Source organism: Polyodon spathula, chromosome 32 (assembly GCF_017654505.1).
Source record: "Polyodon spathula isolate WHYD16114869_AA chromosome 32, ASM1765450v1, whole genome shotgun sequence".
Taxonomy (NCBI): domain Eukaryota; kingdom Metazoa; phylum Chordata; class Actinopteri; order Acipenseriformes; family Polyodontidae; genus Polyodon; species Polyodon spathula.
The window spans coordinates 5,476,325-5,496,367 of record NC_054565.1 but is presented as its reverse complement, the minus strand read 5'-3'; the positions used below and the strand labels follow the sequence as shown (position 1 = coordinate 5,496,367).

Genomic DNA, 20,043 nt, shown 5'->3' with positions numbered 1-20,043 from the left:
AACTGCCAACGGCACAGAATACAAGTTTCAAATGTCTCCATTAAGAGACGAGCGACTGCAGCGTGGCAGCTCAAAGCAGTTTTGTGAAAACAAGTTATTTACAGCAATCAAACTTCTTCAGGTAAGTGAAGAAAATTTTTTTGTACAAACTTCAAATGCGTAATAATCACAAACTTGGAAGCGTACCTGTGCAATATGCCACGTGAACTGTAGCATGGCCAAACGTTTTGTATCACCTAAAAAGTTTAGGATTGAGACATAATATAATCAAATAAACTACAGAGGAGGTGGCTGATTGCGGCTACGAGTTGCATTGCGCCCTGTGGACTTTTTGGGGACAAAAAGCGACTCAGGTGGGGGCAGTGTAACGATCTGTGTATGTGTGTTTAGATGCTGTGTGTGTTTTGCAAATGGTACACCGGCTCACCCCTAGAGCCCAGGCTATTCCAGTGCCCAGATCCAAGCTTCAAACCGGCTCACAGGCGGTGAATGCTCACAGGTTTATACCACTGAAACAGTGGAAAGTGGAAAAGTCAGACCAGTTTTTCCACACATCCCATTAGCGCCATAACTGATACACAATCAGAATGGATAGATTGTTTACCGGCCTGGCCGTGGGGATTTCCTGCGCTGTGCGTCAGGTAAAAAAAAAAAAAGGAGAAGTTTGCTAGTGTGCATTTAGACACAACCGCAGTTCGTGTAGACTGTAGTGCACATGCATGCACAGGGCGGAATTTTTCAACCGCACTCGCCTGACGGACCGTCGCAATGTCTGTCCTCCCGAGGACTACCGAACCCGTCTCCCTGCAGGACTACATTGCATCGCTGGACAAATCCACTCTCCCCAGAATATTACAGATTTGCTCAGGCGTGTATTTCCAAGGTAGGCGCGGAGATTTCTGTTCATTTCTTGAACAGAAATGCTTCTCTTTGTGGGTGTGTTGCCCATATGGACCTGGCATTTATGCTTCTGTAGCACTGCGAATATTTATAAAAATGGGAAATGGGATGTGTAAATTTACGCTAATATTTTTGACATCGTATTTAAATGATTGATTTTTGTATTACAAATATTTTATGTTATATATTTTCCAAGAAATAAGTTATGGTATTGTGTTTGTGTTTTTTTTTTTTTTTTTTTTGTTTTGTTTTTTAAAAAATAAGAGCACGGCAAAATAAATGTAAACCGCATTTCTCAAGATCAATAATCATATTCACATTCAAAGATCGAGATCACGTACAACAATTAAGTGGGCAATTAAGTGGACACTCCAAACAACGATTAGTTAAATATAAGCTAGGCAGTTGTTCGTTTAGTTTGTTTGTATTCTCTGTTTGTTAAATTCTATTCATTGAAAGAAAGTCAAGAGAGAATCGGACCTTTTCATAAGGGAAGTTAGCGGGTTCATGTGTTAAAATGGGTTTACTGTTCTGAAGCAGAGGTTTTTCAAAATAACTGAAGCCTGATTTTAACTTTATTGAAGCTTGTTATCTACTCCCCATTCAACCAAACCAAGTACAGGGCATCATATGCTTGCATCGTTTAAGACGTTTTTGAACTGAAATGGTAAAGTCATTCAATTCGGTGTGTTTATATTCCTCTCCCTTATTAGAGATATAAACTGATCCGAAGCAAGAGAAAAACCTGCCCCAGTGCTTAAAGGAAAAACAGAACTATTTTAAAACTAGCAAGACAGGACTTGGTTACGGTAGCAGCAGTTGCATTATTGTTTTAGATTTTTTTTTATTTGTATTATTATGGGCAAACTTTGCCCTCTAACTCAATGGGCCCTATTTAGAAGCAAGCACAAAGACAAATGCAATAAAACAATATAATGACATAAAAGCAGAAACATCTCTTAACTGCTTCTAAGAATATACTGCTGAATAGTGAAAAAAATGTGTTTGCATTTACACTTATAGTTTCTTTTAACCAGTGCTGCTGACTTGGCAAGTATTCTGAGCTATCTTACTTAGAGATGGCTTTCCTGACAGTTCTGATGGTGGAGCTGCGTGTAACACAGGCAGTGTTTTCATGTGTTTGTGACTGGTATGCATTGCTGTGGCTTATGAGAGGTATAGCGCTTGCCAGGCTGTGCAGCCCTTGTTTTCTTTACTGGCCCAGAGCCCTCACCACCTGATCGGATTGTTTCAACACACACAGTGGGACATTAGGATGGATTATAACTCACTCATTGTGGGACCTTGTGACAGGTGGCTTGCCGTGCGCAGGTGTAGTTGATGCAGTGCTCAGGGATAACACACGCAAGACAGTGGAAGTTCAATAAAACAGCTCCTTTATTTGGGTGGGTTGTGTGTCAACAACACCTAAATAATAAGCATGGGCGCTACACAGCAATGTGTATCGCTTCGAGTAAACAAGGGTTTCAGTCCCGAAACATCAAGACACTAATAATTAACACACAACACAGACACGTCACTTCTCCGGATAGTGAGGGCTCAGGTGTGGTGAAAGACAAACAGTTCATGAAACAGTAGTGCAGTGTAGTCCAGGTTTGGAGCTGGCTGGTAGTAACCACGGAACATTCAGATGGAACGCCCCAGATTGAAAAAGCGAGACGGAAGGAAAGTAAAACATTGGAAAGTTAAATAAACCTGTAAATTAGAGATTTAAAATGTTCATCCCAATGAAGCCACTGTTTACCAGTCTGATGGCAATAAGTCCCAAGCTTGACCTTTCTGACACGGTCAACTTCCCTCTAATCATGAATTAATTGCCTGATTAACTGACACACCGTCTAAACATGAATCGATTGCCTGATTAACTAGTACTAAACCCTCTAAAACACTTGAAAAGGTTTCATGAACGTGATTTAAATGAACTCTTAAAAATCAGTCCCTAAAACAGTCCTTACAGTTGTGTCAGTAGGGCCTTAGTATATAAGTTTTGGTGTTTCTTATTTGATGGTCCTGTATATAGTCGGTTCTGGGCTCTGTGTGGCGACAGGCTGCTGCTTTGCATATCAAACTCTTTTGGGATGACAGAAGTTGCAAATGAGGTGCAGTGGGTGAGGAGTTTTAGAGGGACTTTAACCAATGTGTAATTTATTAAAGACATTTTAAAATGCGCTACAAGGCATGTATTGTAAAAAAGCCCAAATAAAGGGTAACACAGCTTGGGTTAAAAACAAAAGCGCAGCGTGCATTTATAACGTCTCACTGTGGTTCTCATGACACTTTGCATTGCTGGAGTTTGTGAGAGTATAAAAAAAGCCTGCAAACTTTAGAAAGACAAAGTAAAAGCTGACAATAGCAAAAGCATAGCAAAGTGTAATAAAGCACAGTGAAGGCATGGTAAACATAGGTACAGTGAGCAGAGTAAAACCCAGAGAGGTACAGTAAAGCACACTCAAATAACAATAGTGTAAGCATTGGAAAACTGCACAATTACCATGCATTACACAAATGTAATATCTGCATCCAGATAATAAAAAAGACATGATAGGGACGATTACTGGTAACAAATTCTGAGAGGCTAGCAAATATTTTGTTTAGGATTTCGCAAAAATGAATACAAAATAAATCTAAAGAAATTGAACAATTGTTATTTTACCATTTACACTAAAATAAGACTTTGAATAATATCAGGTTAGTTCTTTTCCAAAATGATCTGTGCGTGTGCGCCACTGTGTCCCCTGCAAGATACAGGACTGGTACAAAACCAAAGGCAGTCAATAGGCACCTATGCCAAGCTAAGTGTGTATAAATCCATTGATGCATCTGTTGAGTGAAAAAAAAATAAACATTTTTATTTAAATGTAGATTCTTGGAACCCCAGGAGTCAAGCAGAGACAACAGCACACAAGGGGTAGAGTGAAAGCATACACTTTTATGATAGTGCTAACCAAACTCACACAGCAATAAGGAAAGTCCACTCAGTGGTCATTTGGGCCAGTTTCTTATCTTCTCATGCTGTCCAGATGTACAGATCTGGCCAAACTTTTTGCATAATCTACAATTTTAGAATTGAGACAGAATTAAAAAAACAAAAAAAAAACTGTACGATCATAATTTATATATTTTGTAATCTACAAAATCACATTGCAAAAGTACCAGAAGTCATAATCGTAGTACAGTATTTCATGTCAGATTTCGCAAGTGTCACATGTATTATTTTTTTGTCAGTTTTTCATGATGTATACAGGAATCTACAAAGTGGTGTGTAATTCAGTTTGTTAACGTAACATTATTGTGCAGGTTTGATTCACATTTATGAAGCAATATCGACACTGGTACAGAGCTCTGTTTATGCTCAAGGAGTATCAGTGTAACCGTACACAGACACAACTCTTTTATATACTGCTGTTAATATAGAGGTGAGAGCCAGACTCATTTCTATGCATTACACCCTGTTCCACCCCTATGGGACAAAGGCTGAGGGGGAGTTCCATTTAGGATCTGAGATTCTGATTGTGATGTCACTGATTTGACTCTGCACAAGTTCCTTTGGATGCCCTGCAACGTGGATTAGCTCTGAAACAGTTTGTGAAATACACCTGCGCTCTCTCCCCATCTCTTTATATCATGTGGGAATTGTGAATAAATGGATGTCCTTCTAATAAGTACAGCAGCGATGTAACTGCAGTGTTTTGCTTTGTCTCCAGCTCTGAATGTAACGTTACTTCTGCTGTTCATTTTGGTGAAATAGTGATTGTGTCAATGCATCTGCAAATTGGATTCCTAAGTAGTTCACATCAATATCTGGAAGTATGTAAAGTTTCATGAAAACTTGTGGTATGTTTTGCCTGTGAAATTTCTTTAGAAAGCTGCAATAAGGGTGAAAACACAATACTGTACCTGCTGCAGACAGGACATTCACAAGCATTCGAACGATGACCTTACATAAGTAAACCAGGTGGAAGGAGAATGGAAGATGTTATTCGTACTAGCGCTGTGATAGCTCTATCGCTGCAGTAACAGTTCCTGCCAGGCTCTTTATAGTAATAAAGAAGAAAATGCTTTGCAGACTGGACTTTTTAAGCAAATGTTACTAGCTGAAAGCGTGTCAGTCACTTGTGGAAACAGCTGATTCGTTATTAACAGGAAATATGCCAGTGAAGGGGTGGGGACAATTTTACTGTCCTGGTAAAATGACCCAGGAAGTACAAGACAGTGTAGTACGAGATGTCATGTTCTGAAACTGAAATCCATGTTTGCTAGAACATGTGTTTATTTCAAAACTGCACACTTGAGACTTATAAAATGAATAGGTGTGCAGTTACATGAACTGATGTTCCCTTGTGCATTGCTGCTCTTTTTATTAATTTATTTACTTATTTATTTATTGCAGACAGATTTATTGAGAATTTTTGTTCTGCATTTTCCCACTTTATTATTCATTTTTCCACTTTATTTTTGAAACCCATAAATCTTTGCACTAAAATGTTTTTTGTTGATGATTAATCTAGTCTAGGTGTTTCTGAAAAGAAGAACAACGACTCGTTGTTGAATGATAATCAGGTCTTCTGTACATAAGCGTTAGTGTGAGCCTGGGTTTAATAATTAGCACCATATTTGATGCTGTTACTGTACAACGTGTGGAATGATCTGAACTCAAGTAAATTATCTGTCAGCTGCAGTTAAAAACTAAAGACGAACTCCCTTATAAATTACCTGCATGTACAGCTCAACATAATTTAGATCTTTTATTTAACATCATGTAATCAAATGAACTACAAAGTGCTAATAGCAGTACAGTGGTTCATGTTAGATTTTAAACAAAGAGAAGGAGAAGTGATACCTTTTATTGGACTAATTAAATAATAATTATTCACAAGCTTTCAAGACCTCAAAGGTCTCTTCTTCAGGTGAAAGTAGGAAAGAGACCTAATGCGGCTACCATTTCATCTATCAACGATGTTAGATTTTGAAATGTCACATTTTTTCATTTTTTTCAACTGTATGTAATTCAGTATGTTAACCTTATTCAGCAGGTTTCATTCAACTCTGTGAAGCAAAATTAGTTAATTCTATAGGTTGAGGCAAAAGTTTTGGCCATAGTTGTATTTAAAAATCAAACACATACATACTGTATGTAAATATTTGTGTGTGAATATTCCTGATGAAAGCTAGTTTACAAAGCTATGTAAAAAAAAAAAGAAAAAAATGTAATTCCCATTATTCTTTTGTAATTTTAACATGTAAAAGGATTAGAGGACATCTTGTTGTGCTTACCTTGTCGGGGCAATTTGTAATTTATAGGGAGACGCAAGTACCCTTCTCACTGTTACATGGCACAGAACTGTCCCAAAAACGCTGGGCAGTTGAAATGGGGGCAAGATGCTGTTGGAAACAGCGCTCAACTAGTGTAAAGTTCAAGCAAACGCAAATATCTCCTCTTCTTGTGTTGATCGTATCTCTCCTGTAAGAGAGTGCCAGTGAAAGACTGCGGCACATTCCTCTGGTCACAAGCAGCCATCAGTCACATAATCACCTGACTGCTGGAGACACTGTGGCTGGAATGGCCTGAACCCGGGCCCTTAGCTCAAGGAATCTTTCAACTGATTAGCACTTTCCCCTAAGCAGTATCTGCATTGGGGAAGAAGCTGCAGTCTTCTGGTCTCAGCAAGAAGCACTGTTACACAATGTGCAGTCAAACAGCTGTCAAGAAAGACAAGTTTGTTGGAGTTTTAATAGTCATTCACATGCATTTTTGAGGAAGTACTGTGCAGCGTAAGGGTGAAAATTGTGCTTTTGACAACTGTCCTGCTTTATGTGTGAGAGAAGTGAATTGCTGTACAACTCATGAAAAAAGAGTTCTTCAATGTGCTAGAGTATACCTCGTTCCCATGGACAGCCAACTTGAGTCAACTCAAGCACGCTTGAATTGGCCTGAATTCTCCCAGAACTCGAGCTGATGAAGAAGGCGATGTTTCCATGCCTTTCTGAGTTACTTGAGTTATCTACTAATGATTTTCCCCAGAAATACTTGCGAGTTAAATGTCAAGACGTGAATACGGTATTATAGTCAAATTGTCAACAATTTTAAAGATAAATCCATCTAGATGTTCTACTCAAATCCCGAAACATTTTGCAAACACACAACAGCACATTGTTAAACTAAGCGAAGAGAGGAGCAGTGATAATGTAGTTTGTGACTGCATGTGCTGCCAGTTTGTGTGTGTGTATTACATGGTAACATTTCTAATGTGTGTTTTATACATCTGTAAGGGTTATACTTACTGGTTTCGATTGTTCCTCTTTAATAGATAGTTGGAAAATAATCCTCCAATGAACCATTGCATTTGCATCTCTAACCCTGGTTGGCTATGACATCTCCCAAGATTTCAACTTTTTGAACGAGACCTCGGCCAGATAGAGGCAGATAGAGGCAGTGTGTTTTTAAACAGACCACGCTTATTTATTTATACACTGTTACACTGTCTGCAGTTTTTCTTAAAGCGCTTTTATCCTCAGCTCACCTAACAGACAGGGTACAGAATCTGTAACGGGAGTGCATCACACAACACCTCCCTTTACATTAGCAAAAGTAGGAGAGACAGTACAATGTCGAGATCGCTCTTTAAAGGCACTGCAGAGGTTAAGAGGTGTTAGAATTGGCAACCTACTTCTAGTACATGTAAATAATGTAAATACCTGGACAAGGGGTGGGGGGTGGGGGGGGGGGGGGTGGGGGGTGGGTCAGTGGCCGGAGAACTAGAAGAGAGTTTCAGCTTCCTTCCTCTGGAAACCATCACAACCTCACAAGTTCTGTTTCCTCCCCACATTCAAATAGCACTCTTATGAGTGTCAGCCTCACACTGGTTAATAGCACTGTCATTTGTCAGTCGCATAGTGATTAAGCACTGAAGGTTTACATGCAAGTCGCTTGCTGTACAGTATTTAAATGCTTCAAATATAAAGTACAGTAGCACAATATGTTGTAGAATGCGATGCAGCGTATTTTCTTTATCTGTGTTTCGAGAACTGGCTCCAGAAAGCCATCTGTTACATCTTACTCCTATCCAGAGTTTGCACCACTAATAAACACTTTGTTTATCCCGCTACTTACTCCTTAATGCGCCAGAGATCAGAAGTGTTCAGAGATCCAACATTAGTAACTGCTTCATATTCAGCACTGCTGAGTCAATTGATTTTTTTTAACCTGTTTTCCCATTCATTCGAATCCTATGGCGGACTCGCACTGTTCTAGAATGACACCACGGTGCTAAGTTCAAGGATGGAAGGTGCCCACTTGAAGACCCCAGAGATGTACCCTACTTAGCTCAATGCAGACGGTTGTCATGCTGATGCGCTGGGGAGACCGCACTGTGGTTGATCCCCGGAGCCAGCATCGCAGCCGTTGTGAGTGCTAATGTGCTGGGGAGGCAAAATAAGCTGATTCCTGGAACCAGCATTACACTTCAGTCATCAACACCAGACAGAAGGCTATCTACATCATCAGATGGAACGCAACGCAAATGGATGGAGATGCAGATGGATCACATTAGTTTACTGCAAAGCTACGTCTTAGTTGGTGCTTATTTTGGCGAGAGCAGAGTTCAAATCAGCATGAAGTTCAACATCTACTCTCATGTAGTGGAACTCGTAATCAGGCTTGAGCTAAAGAAAGCCATTCTCTGAATTCAGCTGTTTGATTCAGGGCTAACGTGCTTCCTTTCCATTACGTTGTTATATAAACAGACTATTCAATGAAGGTCTGTGGTTGTTGTGCTACCACAGTACAGTGTGCCCATGCTGTTTCCAGGGTTATACTTAGCCAGAGTTTAACATGGATTTTAATATGCTTTACCATGCCTCTCTGTGTTATACAATGCTTGTCTATGCTTTACCATGCCTCTCTGTGATATACAATGTTTGTCTTTGCTTTACCATGCTTTCACTGTGCTTCATTACAGTTTGTTGTGCTTTTACGAAGGGAACTTTTTTAAAGGATAAGTATGGCACTAAACAACCTGCTTATAGGTTATTGGACCGTCTTTAATGAAAGGGTAACTACAGTTCACCATGAAGGTTAACTACAGTTCACCATGAAGGTTAACTACAGTTCACCATGAAGGATAACTACAGTTCACCATGAAGGATAACTACAGTTCACCATGAAGGTTAATGGTGTCCCATGAACAATAACTACATCTGTGTGTGTTTGTTTGTGTGTGTGTCAGGATCCGTGTACGAGCTGTCTGGCAGCGAGGTCTGTCTGTCCACGGGGGACCTGGTTAAGGTCATCAGCACTGAGCTCCTGAAAGTCTCCTGTGAGGATGTGGACACCAAAGAGACCTTCGATCTGCCACTCAGTTACAAAGGTAAATCAAAGGTGTTAGTCCAGTAGACACAGGTTTCATTGTCCTGCTTTCATCAAGCTACACTGTGTAGTGGCTCAGCAGCATCTCAGCATTGAATTGAGAAGCAAGGCCTGGTCAGGAACCAATGCCCTTGCAGTTCAAAGACGAACGTCATACCATTAACTAAAGAGCAAGAGTTCAATAAAGCTGTGTTTGCCGTGCCTCGTGAAATATCAACTGGCCAAGATAGATATCCGATTGAATTTTTTAAGTACTTTTGGTTAATCATGTCTATATTTTTAATTCCCAGCCACAGCCTATGAACACTGCCAATTACCGTCCATTGTCATGAAATAGAAAGTAAAACTATTTAGTCAAGGTTAGAAAGGGCTCTTCCATGTCTGATTCACTCAGACCAAACTGGCTTTATGAAAAACTGACACTCATCAGATAATACTAGACGTCTTTTTAATTAATGCATCTGGCTGATAAAAGTAAGAATCCTACTGGTCGCTGTCTTCTTAGACAGAGTAGGCTTTCGATAGGGTTAATTTGCCACAATCCTGCACACCCCTCAATGATTTCCCATTTGGCACAATCCTGCACCCCTCTCAATGCTCTCCCATTTGGCACAATCCTGATTATCTGATATCAGGTAAACTGTCTGAGTTTTCCGGAGACAAATGTGTATTTCCCATCTAAGTCACCGTTTGTGTCTTTTTAGAGGCTGCAGGAAAGATCTGGCCTTCATAAAAACTGTTCCTTTCAGTATCAAAACTAAACTATCCACCACAATAACACGTGCCCCCTTCTGCTTTGGCTCTGAATTCTTTTGAAATGCAGAGGAGTGAATCAGTGTGTTTCTGATATATGTATCCTTTCTTGGGATCCAATGAAGGGGATATTGTCTACCCCATTAATAAGTGGGCGAGGGATCAGGGGTAAAATATGCAGTAATACCTTGTCAGTTTCTAGGAATCTCCATTGTCATGAATAAATCACTGAACACACACACCTTTGCTCAGACTCCCTGACATGCCAGCCCTGTTCAGGAGATGAGATAGGCAGTTATGTCCATGCACTGTGGGTATGTCCAATAACAACAGTTTTGGAAGAAGGTACTGAGCACTCTATCTTGTATCTTTGGCTGTGACATCTCCCGCTATGCTTACTAGGTGTCATTTCAACCTTTGCTCTTCCTTTTATAAAAAATATTTGTATTACCTTCCATTACAATTGCTAAAAAAATTATTTTTACTAAACTGGAAAAGCAGAACTAACACATCAATCCCACAGTGGTTCAATGTAATGTTATCTATGGAGATACTCACAGCAAGGTTATATAAGACATGACTTCTTCAAATTAATTCTATATGGTGATGCAAAATGTTTGGCCTCTTGTTTGATGTTCTCCTGGTCTCTTAAATGGCATTTAACGTCAAACAGCAGCACGATCTCACTAATACTGGAGTCACCCTACTCGTTATCACCACATTGAAATGTCCTGGACAGGATGTGATGAGAGTTATGGTTCCATAGCACAATATGATTTCAGTGCCACAGCAAAACAGGCATGTTTGTTGTATCAGCCTGTCTGTGTTTAAATGCTTACTTTGCCAGTTTGGGGTGTTATTTTTGAAACTGCACATGTGAGACCTATATAGTAAATGGAAGCGAAAGGATTTATGAAATTATTTTCTTACCAGATCCCTGCATTTCAGTAAGAGGCTCAAGACAGACTGATTAATCCATTCCTCAATAAATGCATGCTAATAGCAGATGAAGCTGTCAGGAAAGGAGAAGCTGACAATGCCACACTGCCCAGGAGTTCTCTATAAGAGAGTGTTGTCTTGGTTCATCTTTTAGGTCTTACTGAAATATAGATATATAAAAGTAGCTTTCGAGTTAAGTGAGAGAAAGCAGTAGCTTCACAAAGGTGTGTTAAGCATGTTAGACGCACTGAAACGATTGGAAGCGGGCTGTGTATCTCCTGACAGTTACTGCCTCTTCCTCTTGCTTGTTACCCAGGTTCCTTTGAGCTGCTGCCAGAGTGCCTGCCCTACTCCACAGTGGAGGAGCTTGTGACCATGGTGCCGGCAGGGACAGGGGAGGACAGGTCTTTCTGCTTCGTGAGCCACGTGGACGTGTGCTACGACGGGCTGGTGGTGCGCAGCGGGGAGCCCCTGACCTTCATCAGCGTGGTGGAGCGTAGGGGCCGGCGGGCAGCTCACTGTATCATGGACGGGGAGCAGGAGCAGGTCTCCCTGCACATCCCCCTGTCCTGCCACGGGGAGTTCTACGAGTGTCTGGAGGAGCAGAGCTACTCCTTGTCCCAGCTCCTGGCCTCCCCCCAGCTCTGCTCCCGTCGGGTCAGGTTGTGCAATCCCCAGGGCCAGTCCCGGGGCACGCTGCTGCTCCACCCTGTCTATGAGATCCAGGCCATCATGCACTGTAAGCACCACTATCCTTCTAGAGGGTTACTATAGTAACAGCACAGCCACGTGTAGCACAGCACAGGGAACAAGCAGAGGTGAGCATTGTAAAGAACAGCCAGGTGTTTTAAGGTATAATTATAAACATGGCAAAACTGTGGTAAATGCCAGCATAACCATGGGGAAAACATGGTGAAACTGCAGTAATACCGTGCAAGAATACTGTGGTAAACTTTTAAGAAGGGGATTCTCAATGGTTCTTTTCCACAGGTGGGACGAACTCCCTGGTGACAGGGATCCAGGTAATCAACTGAGAACATTAGAAATTGTTTAATAATGTGAATCAAAAATATATTGAACTGTATAAAGCATACAATTCATAGTGAACATCTTATCATTCAAGTGGAGTGCAAGCTCTACAGTAGAGAGGCAAATAAATATTATGTGCTGATGTCAGTATCATCAACTCATCAGCCACTGGGAGGAGATCCATTGCATTATGTACCTGTGGCTACAGCCTGCCTTTGAGCTGCTTTGAGCTGATAATTGAAGCTACTTACTCTTTTTTTATTAATTATTTAAACAGTTACAGCATTTAGATCAACTACTGTTTGCTTAAATGTATCCAACAAAATAAATTAATCAAAATGTTCTGTCTTTCTTCTCCAGTAAGAAAGAACTTAGTAAAGATACCCTCGACCCTGGAGGTGGATTTGATAGACGTGACTGAACAGTGCCGAGACGTGACCTTCATCTCCCCCCTATCCCTGAGCGAGATCCTGTCCCAGCCTCACGACGCCTTCCCAACGCTCTCGGAAATCCTGGAGGGACCTGAGAGCCAGCCTCTCTTCAAGTGCGAGTGGCTGCCAGCACTGCGGAAAGGCAACCACCTCCTGATCCATGGAGCTCTCCACTCTAAGATGGTCCTGGCCTCCACTGTGGCTGGCAAAAAGCCCAAGAGGTACTTCCTGATCTTGCAGAGCTACGGGGGGCGCTTCCGGAGGAGACCCCGAGAATTCCACACTGTCTACGACCTCTCTGTGGCCGCCAGCAAGAATGCAGGCATGAAAGTCACCGTCTCCAAGTATTGTGAGAGCCTTGACGAGGATATCCCTGCCCTGAGTATTGGAGACCAGCTGGAGGTGCTCGATCAAAGCCAGGTGGACGGTAGCTGCCTGGGAAAAGAGCCGGGGCTGGTATGTAACCGGGTAAGCGATGAATGTGATGATGATGATGATGAGGACTGTGAGCAGATTTCGCTACCCATGTACCTAGAAGGGAACTTTCTGGAGAAGATCAGCGACCACACGAAGTACAGTATTCGGGACATCTGTGAGAAATTCAGTCTGCCCCTGGATGTAAAGGTGGTGGTTCGGGACCCTTCCTTGGAGAATGATCTCCTGGGCACCTTCTCCACTCTGCGGCTGGAGGAGATCACCCTGGAGCCCACCGTGCTGGCCAGCGTACCAGCTGCTCCCGAGGACTGCTTCCACTTGCCTGCCAAATGGATCAACATGTCAGTTTCCTTCACCAAAGACCCCCTGCCCTGGGAAAAGAACAAGGCCCCTGTCCTGAAGCAGCAGTCCTTAATTGAGGTGACGGACAATTTCTACTACGATTTCCGCAAGCTCACTGTCTCAGACACGGCCCCGCCCCCCAGGCCCCCCAAGAGGAGGACATCTTCGTCAACAGTCCCGGAAAAGACTAAGGGTCTGGCTAAAGTCCTACCCCTTCCCTCTGTGGGGACCATTCCCCCCAGACTGGCCAAGCTCACCATCACAGAAAACCCTCCGAGGCTGTGCCCCTCTCCGGTAAGAATCACTGTGCGAGTGGTGAGTGTGAATGTGTGAGTGTGAGTGTGTGCGAGTGCAATTGTGAATATGTTCGTGTGTGTGTGTGTGAGTGCAACTGTGAGTTTGTGTGCGTGTGTTTGAGTGTGAGTGCGAGTGCAAGTGTGCGAGGGTGTGAGTGCGAGTGTGTGTGTGTGCGAGTGTGAACGTGAATGTGTGAGTGTGAGTGTGTGAGTGCGAGTGTGTGCGAGTACGAGTGCGAGTGTGTGAGTGTGTGTGTGTGTGTGTGAGTGTGAATGTGTGCGAGTGTGTGTGTGAGTGCGGGTGTGAGTGTGTGTGAGTGTGGGAGTGAGTGCGAGGGTGTGAGTGTGAGGTTGTGCAAGTGTGTGCGTGAAAAGAACAGCTGTCCTTCCTCATGTTTACAATTGAGTACACCAATCAATGGCAGCTAACTCCAGCATTGGTTTAAAAGTCGATTGGAAGAATGTTTTCCTCTCATCCGGGCCGCTGGCATTTTTACTGCCGTACTGGCGTACCAAGGCTATAAACAGCCTTGTCATTGAGCAATCAATAAAAGCGTTTGGTATTAAAGGCACTGAATACAGCTTTGTTTAGCTACTTCGACAAGGTCTAGGGCATTTGGACACTCAGGGGGCCTTGCTTCCTTGCACAGTTAACCAGCTGTGAAGTTATCATTTAGATAGCTTTTACCACAGCTGGTACTACCTCATGTACAGTTTCCTCCAGTGCAGGGGTGTCCAACACAAGGCCCGTGGGTTGAATCCGGCCCTCAGTGGTACTTTATTCCACCCCCCTCGCAGTTCATTCATTACAGTGTCATTTGGCCCGGTCCAATTTGCGTCTATTGGGTTATTACACATAAGAACTGCAAATCCCATCAGCCATTAGAAAAGTAGCAGGAAGCTCAGAGCCAAAGAAGTGAGACAGCCAATCATATCTTGCACTTGTTGGTTAAGGCATGCGTTAGACACTGTACTGACTGTCATCAACGGTAATACCAGTAACAAAACAAACACAACAAAAACCTCAAACTCTCAAAATGTCCAGAAAAGAAAGCCTGATAAGGAAGGCAGATTGTTTCAGGAAAGGCGGGAGTCTGAATATTGTCATCGGAAACCCCCATCCCTGAAGAAAACAATGCACAGGTAATGAACCAAACCAGGCTTTCCAGCAACAAAAGCTCCCTGTTGTACCAGCGCTTGGAGAGGACTCAATCAGCCCCTCCTCCATGGAGGAGCGCTCAGTGCTTTTATACATGTGGCCAGGCTTCATTGGAAATCAGTTGAGGAGCGCTCAGTGCTTTTATACATGTGGTCAGGCTTCATTGGAAATCAGTTGAGGAGTGCTCAGTGTTTTTATACATGTGACCAGGCTTCATTGGACATCAGTTGAGGAGCGCTCAGTGCTTTGATACATGTGACCAGGCTTCATTGGAAATCAAGTGTCCAATTTAGGCTTCCCATTCAAACCAATCTGCTTCCCCTATCCAATTAGAGAAGCACAAAGCCAGTTTTCTTTTCTCCAAGGATGGGTTTTTAACCCCATTCCAGTCAAACCCACAACATATTTATACGTTTTACCTTTGGCTTGCCACACTGCCATGCTTGTGATCTTGGGCAGTGTCAGAAATACTTTTTTGAAAAGCACATTGCAACCACACAAGTGGGTTATGGGTTATGTGTTTTGCTAGATGGTACTTGCTTGTTTTTGTATTGCAAGAAATAAGTCCACACAGCTGTGTGTAAAACGTCATTTTGCATTTCCCCTCATGCTTCTCTCATGGTTAAGCTGCACATTTACAGTGGGTTACCATGGTTATCATACCTCTCTGGGCTTTACATTGCTTACCTTTGCTTTGCAATGTTTTTACACTTTGTTCTGATTTTACTGTGGTAAACTTCATAACGGTAATGTCAATAATATTCTTCACTGGTTCTATTTTTTTTTTAATACAAAAATGATTTAAACACGAAACAATACAAGCAGGTTGATCACAGAACATGTGTTTGGTACAGACAGCGTGGCACCCAGTCCCTCGTGGAAACCGACAACACGCTTTCACACGTCTTACCCTTTGTGCACTTGAATTAATTGGAAAGGCCTCAAAGGCCCAGTTTCGAAAAGAAACGTGCCATCACAAACATGAGCTGGAAAAACAACCACAACATTGCATTTATATAGCGCCTTTCAAAAGCAGGTCCTCTCAAAGTTCTCAACACATTTGTATTTGTATTAGTCAGCTATTTAAAATCAATTCACAACCTTACGGCAACGTACCAAGAAATGCCTTTTCAGATATGCTTTTAAACAAGATTTACTGCGGCACGTTAGCATAAGGGGACAGGTAAAGCTCTTTCTTTTATCACACAGACTCTTCAGAGCTTCCCTGACAAGCCCCCAGAGCTGGCTCCCAGGAGACCCAAGGGGAAGGGAAAGGAGGCCTCCCGCCGCAACGTGTACACCAAGACCCCCAAAGCCAGTAAGGACAAGAAGGAAATCAAAGGTGGGACACAAGGCCTGAAATCCAAAGTGAAGGTTTCTCTTTGCTTTGGTTGTAGCTTCTGTTCAGGGCCGGTTGTGCAGTAAACAGGTTTCTTGATTCCTGGCAATGAGCTCTTGAAGCTGCAGCGGCTTTGCGCTTGTTGGCTTCACAATGGGAAGGAGGCCTGTTCACTGTATGGTTGCTGATGGGGGTCTGTTTCCATTAAATGCATGGAAATAACTGGTGTAGTCATGCAGAACATCACTAATAGGGTTTTCTCTTAGATTATATTGTGTGTTAGTAAAACGCTTCAATAATTCTAATAGAACGATCTAGAAGTGCTACAGCTAGCACACAAAGGTAAAGCATGACCATTAAAAGGAGCGGTCTTCTCATGAGTTTAGTGTGAGAAGCGGTATGACTGTGGTCTGCACTCAGACGTGAGAGCTTCACTGTGTTGGAGGATTTTTCTCTGCTAGCCTCACCTGTTGTGTCTTTCAGCAGCAGCTTCCGATGACGACAGCGACCACGATTACGAGTTAATTGATGACTCCATCAAGAGCTCTCATGAAGCTATACTGTTCTACTGAAAACACAGGTAGTGATGGAAACATCCAGACCGGAAAAACACTGCTCCCTTTCTTCTTCTTCTTCTTCTCTTCTTCTTGGATATGTAAAATATACATGTGCATTGAAGCTGTTCTCTGATTGGTTAATTCCCTAGTTGTCGCATGACAAATTGCGAAAAAGAGGATTTAGTGCTGTTTATTTCACGTTGCTCCAGTGTTGTTCTGTGGTGTGAAAGTTACTTATCAAAATTTTTGTTTCGCTTGTCACATCTTGCTTCGTAAGTCAAATTAAACCTGCTGAATAATGTTACGTTAACATATTGAATAACATACTGCTTAGTAGTTTTCCATCTACTTAAGAAAAGCGGACAAAAATGGAAACATGACATTTTCAAAGTCTAACATGAAATTCTGTACATGTTTTGTAGTTTCTTTGATTACATGATAGCTGTGCATACTGCCCATGCTTACACGCATACACTTAATGAATGTCAGTGATACAGTGAAAGAATGTCAGAGCCAGGAGGGAGATATTCAGAGCCAGCCTCACAAGCAGGGGAGAGTCCGGTAGAGTAACCCTATCGATCCCATTCGAATCCCAGGGTATGATCCTGAAGCACCTCGCAGATCCAGTACCAGATCACTGCACTACTAGCAATGGCAACACAATGGATTTGCACCAGCGGCCTGATGCAATAGCAGGGCTAATGACTCTTAATTTGGTAAATGTCGAATTGGATCGTATCTGGGGCTCTGTTTGTGAACATGCTGTTTCTGACTTTGCCTTTTGCGCACTGCATTTTACAACTGCTTGAAATTGTTTCAGACTATTTGATAATGTTCTGAAATGTCAGATGCATGTTAATGGTTCACAACCATCTGTGAAGTAAGCGTGACGTGTGCAGTTTCAATCACGTGTGATCAGTCGGCTCCCGTCTCTGAAGCTCTGGCAGTTTGCTTGACTACTCGGTGCTATACAATAGAACACTGTCTGCACAGCAAATGTATTACCAGCACTGAATATTGGTTCAAAATATAGAACTTGGCTGTCTGTAGTAAGCTACCATTGTCCACTGGTACAGAACTACTGCGTTGTTATTGCAGTGTATTGGGTAACTGTTATGGCAATACAATGGTTCAGGTACTAATGAATAGCAGAAAGGGACCAGTAAGACAGCCATTAGCAGAATGACTCGACAGTGGGGACGTTTTCTAATACAGTAACAGTATCACAAAGGCATGAGCTGAACACTGCAAGCTGCACAGCATCCGATATGGTAGAGTGTCAGTTTGATTTCAGTTTTAAGCCCTTGCAGAGTGGGCTTTAAGACATCTGATGGGTGTTCATCAAAAACTTTGTGATGGATTTTGTTTTTAAAGTGGTGTAAATACTGGCTAATGAGAAGCACATTTTTCAAAGACACTCCCAGTTTGAATGTCTGATTGGAGTAAGATGCCTGATTGGTGTTTCTCTCTCCTCAGCGGCAGTGGGTGTGATTTGAGGACGTCTTCTCAGCACCCTGAAGCCCTCTGGGCGTCCTGTTTGATGCCTGACTGCTGTCTAAACCCCCTGCAGTGGAAGTGCTAGCCCAGCCTGCCAGCTTCCTCCGAACGTTTTAAACTCTTTATGCTTCAGCGTTGCTATCTGAGATAACATCCGCAGTGACTGTTCAGTGAAGCAGAGCACTCGGGGTCCATCACCAAGATCATTAGGATTAAGATGTAAAAATAGATTGTATAAGTATCCTTTTTTTAAGTTTAATCAATAAGGCACGAGAGGGCAAGGATTGTGCTGGATATTGTCACTTCTTGGTGCGTTGAAGTATTTGTTACCAGAATAGAAATCTCTAAAGATATTATTTAACTGTTCTTTGTAATTAATTTAAAGTCAAATTGTATATTAATTTCAGAAAGCCAGTCATTAAAGTTTTAACTGTGTCGTGATGTTTGTTTCACTTCAAGTTTTTTCTAGCATGTCAATGTTACAGTTCTGTATCTCAGCATGGCGGGTTCACTTTTTCTTGTTGCTTTTATGAATTGACTATGAATTGCGAATTGCGACTTCTTCAGTAACCCTTCTTTAGTTGTGATGGGCGCAGACTGTTCACTCTGTTTTGTAATGTTGTTTTTGTACTGGATTGTATTAGCCTGATTCTTAAAGCAGTGGAACCCTGTAAAGGGCATTGCTGTCTGGTTAGGAATTCAATGACAAACGTTTCGACTAGACGTCTTTTTCAATGTTTTCAGATTAATAAGCATGACGGTGTGAAACTGGTTAGACCTTTATTGCTATTTTAAACATTAAAATGTTTCATCAATGATTCTCTTGTTCATATTGTTTTTTTAAGCTATACATTGTGGGTCAATTGCATCTCTCCATTTACTTAGACCACTGTCTTGATATTTAATTGAGGTCTGGTTCAACGCCAGTTAGACCGTGCCTCTGTGTTAACACTGCCACAATCCACATTCTGAACTTGTTCCAGTGACTGTCCTGCAGGTTCATTCAGGTCTCAGTGAGTATGGGTAGTAAAGCACTGTGCTGTTCCAGTGATACCCTCCCCTCCCTCTGCAAGCAGGTTCATTCAGGTCTCAGTGTGGAGAATGGGTAATAAAGCACTGTGCTGTTCCAGTGACTGCCCTGCCCGCCCTCTGCAAGCAGGATCATTCAGGTCTCAGTGAGTCTGGGTTGTATTTGTAACCTTATAGCAGCAAAGACTCCCAAAAAACCCCAAAAACAAACAAAAACACCAAAATACCAAGCATCAAGAATCAAAGCGAAAGTATTTCAAAAGGGCTGGCTTGGATCAGAGAGATTGCATCACATATAGTATGAGGAGCTGATGCAAGCTGATTTTCATCAACTCAAGGTCACAGCGGCCAATAAACCCACTGGTGGCTCTTGTATTGTACAGCAGCCCATATAATAACTAAGCACCCAAACGATGCTTTTACATGCATTTAAACACTGCGTATGCAACAGGGCCAACCCGCGCACTGCAAGTGAGCGTCTTAACCACAGCCCAAGAGAAGGTGCAGTTACACGTGCAGTAGTTGTTGCGCCTCTCCAGGAGAGAATGTTAATTTCATGCAGGTTGCGCTATAAAAACATAGAAACAAATCTGCGACAGCACTAGCAAACACTGAAACTGAAGATCTCAGTTTTTACAGCTGGTTTTCGTGGCTCCGATTAGCACAAATCTGGGGTTACCTTATCTAGGGTAAGGATACAAGTTCTTTGTAACCCTGCTGCAGTTAACAAATGTTCTAGGTCTGCAGTGAATTTCCTGTGAAATACAGCATGACTGTGGTCAGCTTATCTACAGTTGCCTGGAACACTGATATTTTTAACGTTGGTTGTTTTGAGAAAGCGACGTTCTGTACGTACTTACTTAAATGTTTGTGCAGCAATAAACCACTCCAAATAAAGTATAGTGTATTGTGAACCGCAATACCCTTTCCCTTCCTTCTATGTGTAATTAA

At 42.2% G+C, this 20,043-nt stretch overlaps 1 protein-coding gene across 2 annotated transcripts; it reads left to right on the top strand.

Annotated features, from left to right (window-relative positions):
- Positions 1 to 684: 684 nt before the first annotated feature.
- On the top strand, positions 685 to 18,881 carry themis2 (thymocyte selection associated family member 2). Of its 2 annotated transcripts, none has more exons than XM_041234156.1 (7): positions 685 to 883; positions 9,147 to 9,287; positions 11,295 to 11,717; positions 12,368 to 13,509; positions 15,880 to 16,012; positions 16,496 to 16,589; positions 18,043 to 18,881. In XM_041234156.1, exons 1-6 carry the CDS (start codon positions 769 to 771, stop codon positions 16,579 to 16,581), a joined length of 2,040 nt encoding a protein of 679 aa, XP_041090090.1. In that variant the 5' UTR covers positions 685 to 768; the 3' UTR covers positions 16,582 to 16,589; positions 18,043 to 18,881. The 2 variants fall into 2 exon arrangements, with proteins under 2 accessions (XP_041090090.1, XP_041090089.1); XM_041234155.1 differs by having other exon boundaries at positions 16,493 to 16,589.
- Positions 18,882 to 20,043: the final 1,162 nt, after the last annotated feature.

Coding starts and splice junctions, on each gene's coding strand:
- themis2 (XM_041234155.1), top strand. CDS start 769: ATGTCTGTCCTCCCGAGGACTACCGAACCCGTCTCCCTGCAGGACTAC. Junction 884..9,146: donor CTCAGGCGTGTATTTCCAAG/GTAGGCGCGGAG, acceptor TGTGTGTGTCAG/GATCCGTGTACGAGCTGTCT. Junction 9,288..11,294: donor TCTGCCACTCAGTTACAAAG/GTAAATCAAAGG, acceptor CTTGTTACCCAG/GTTCCTTTGAGCTGCTGCCA.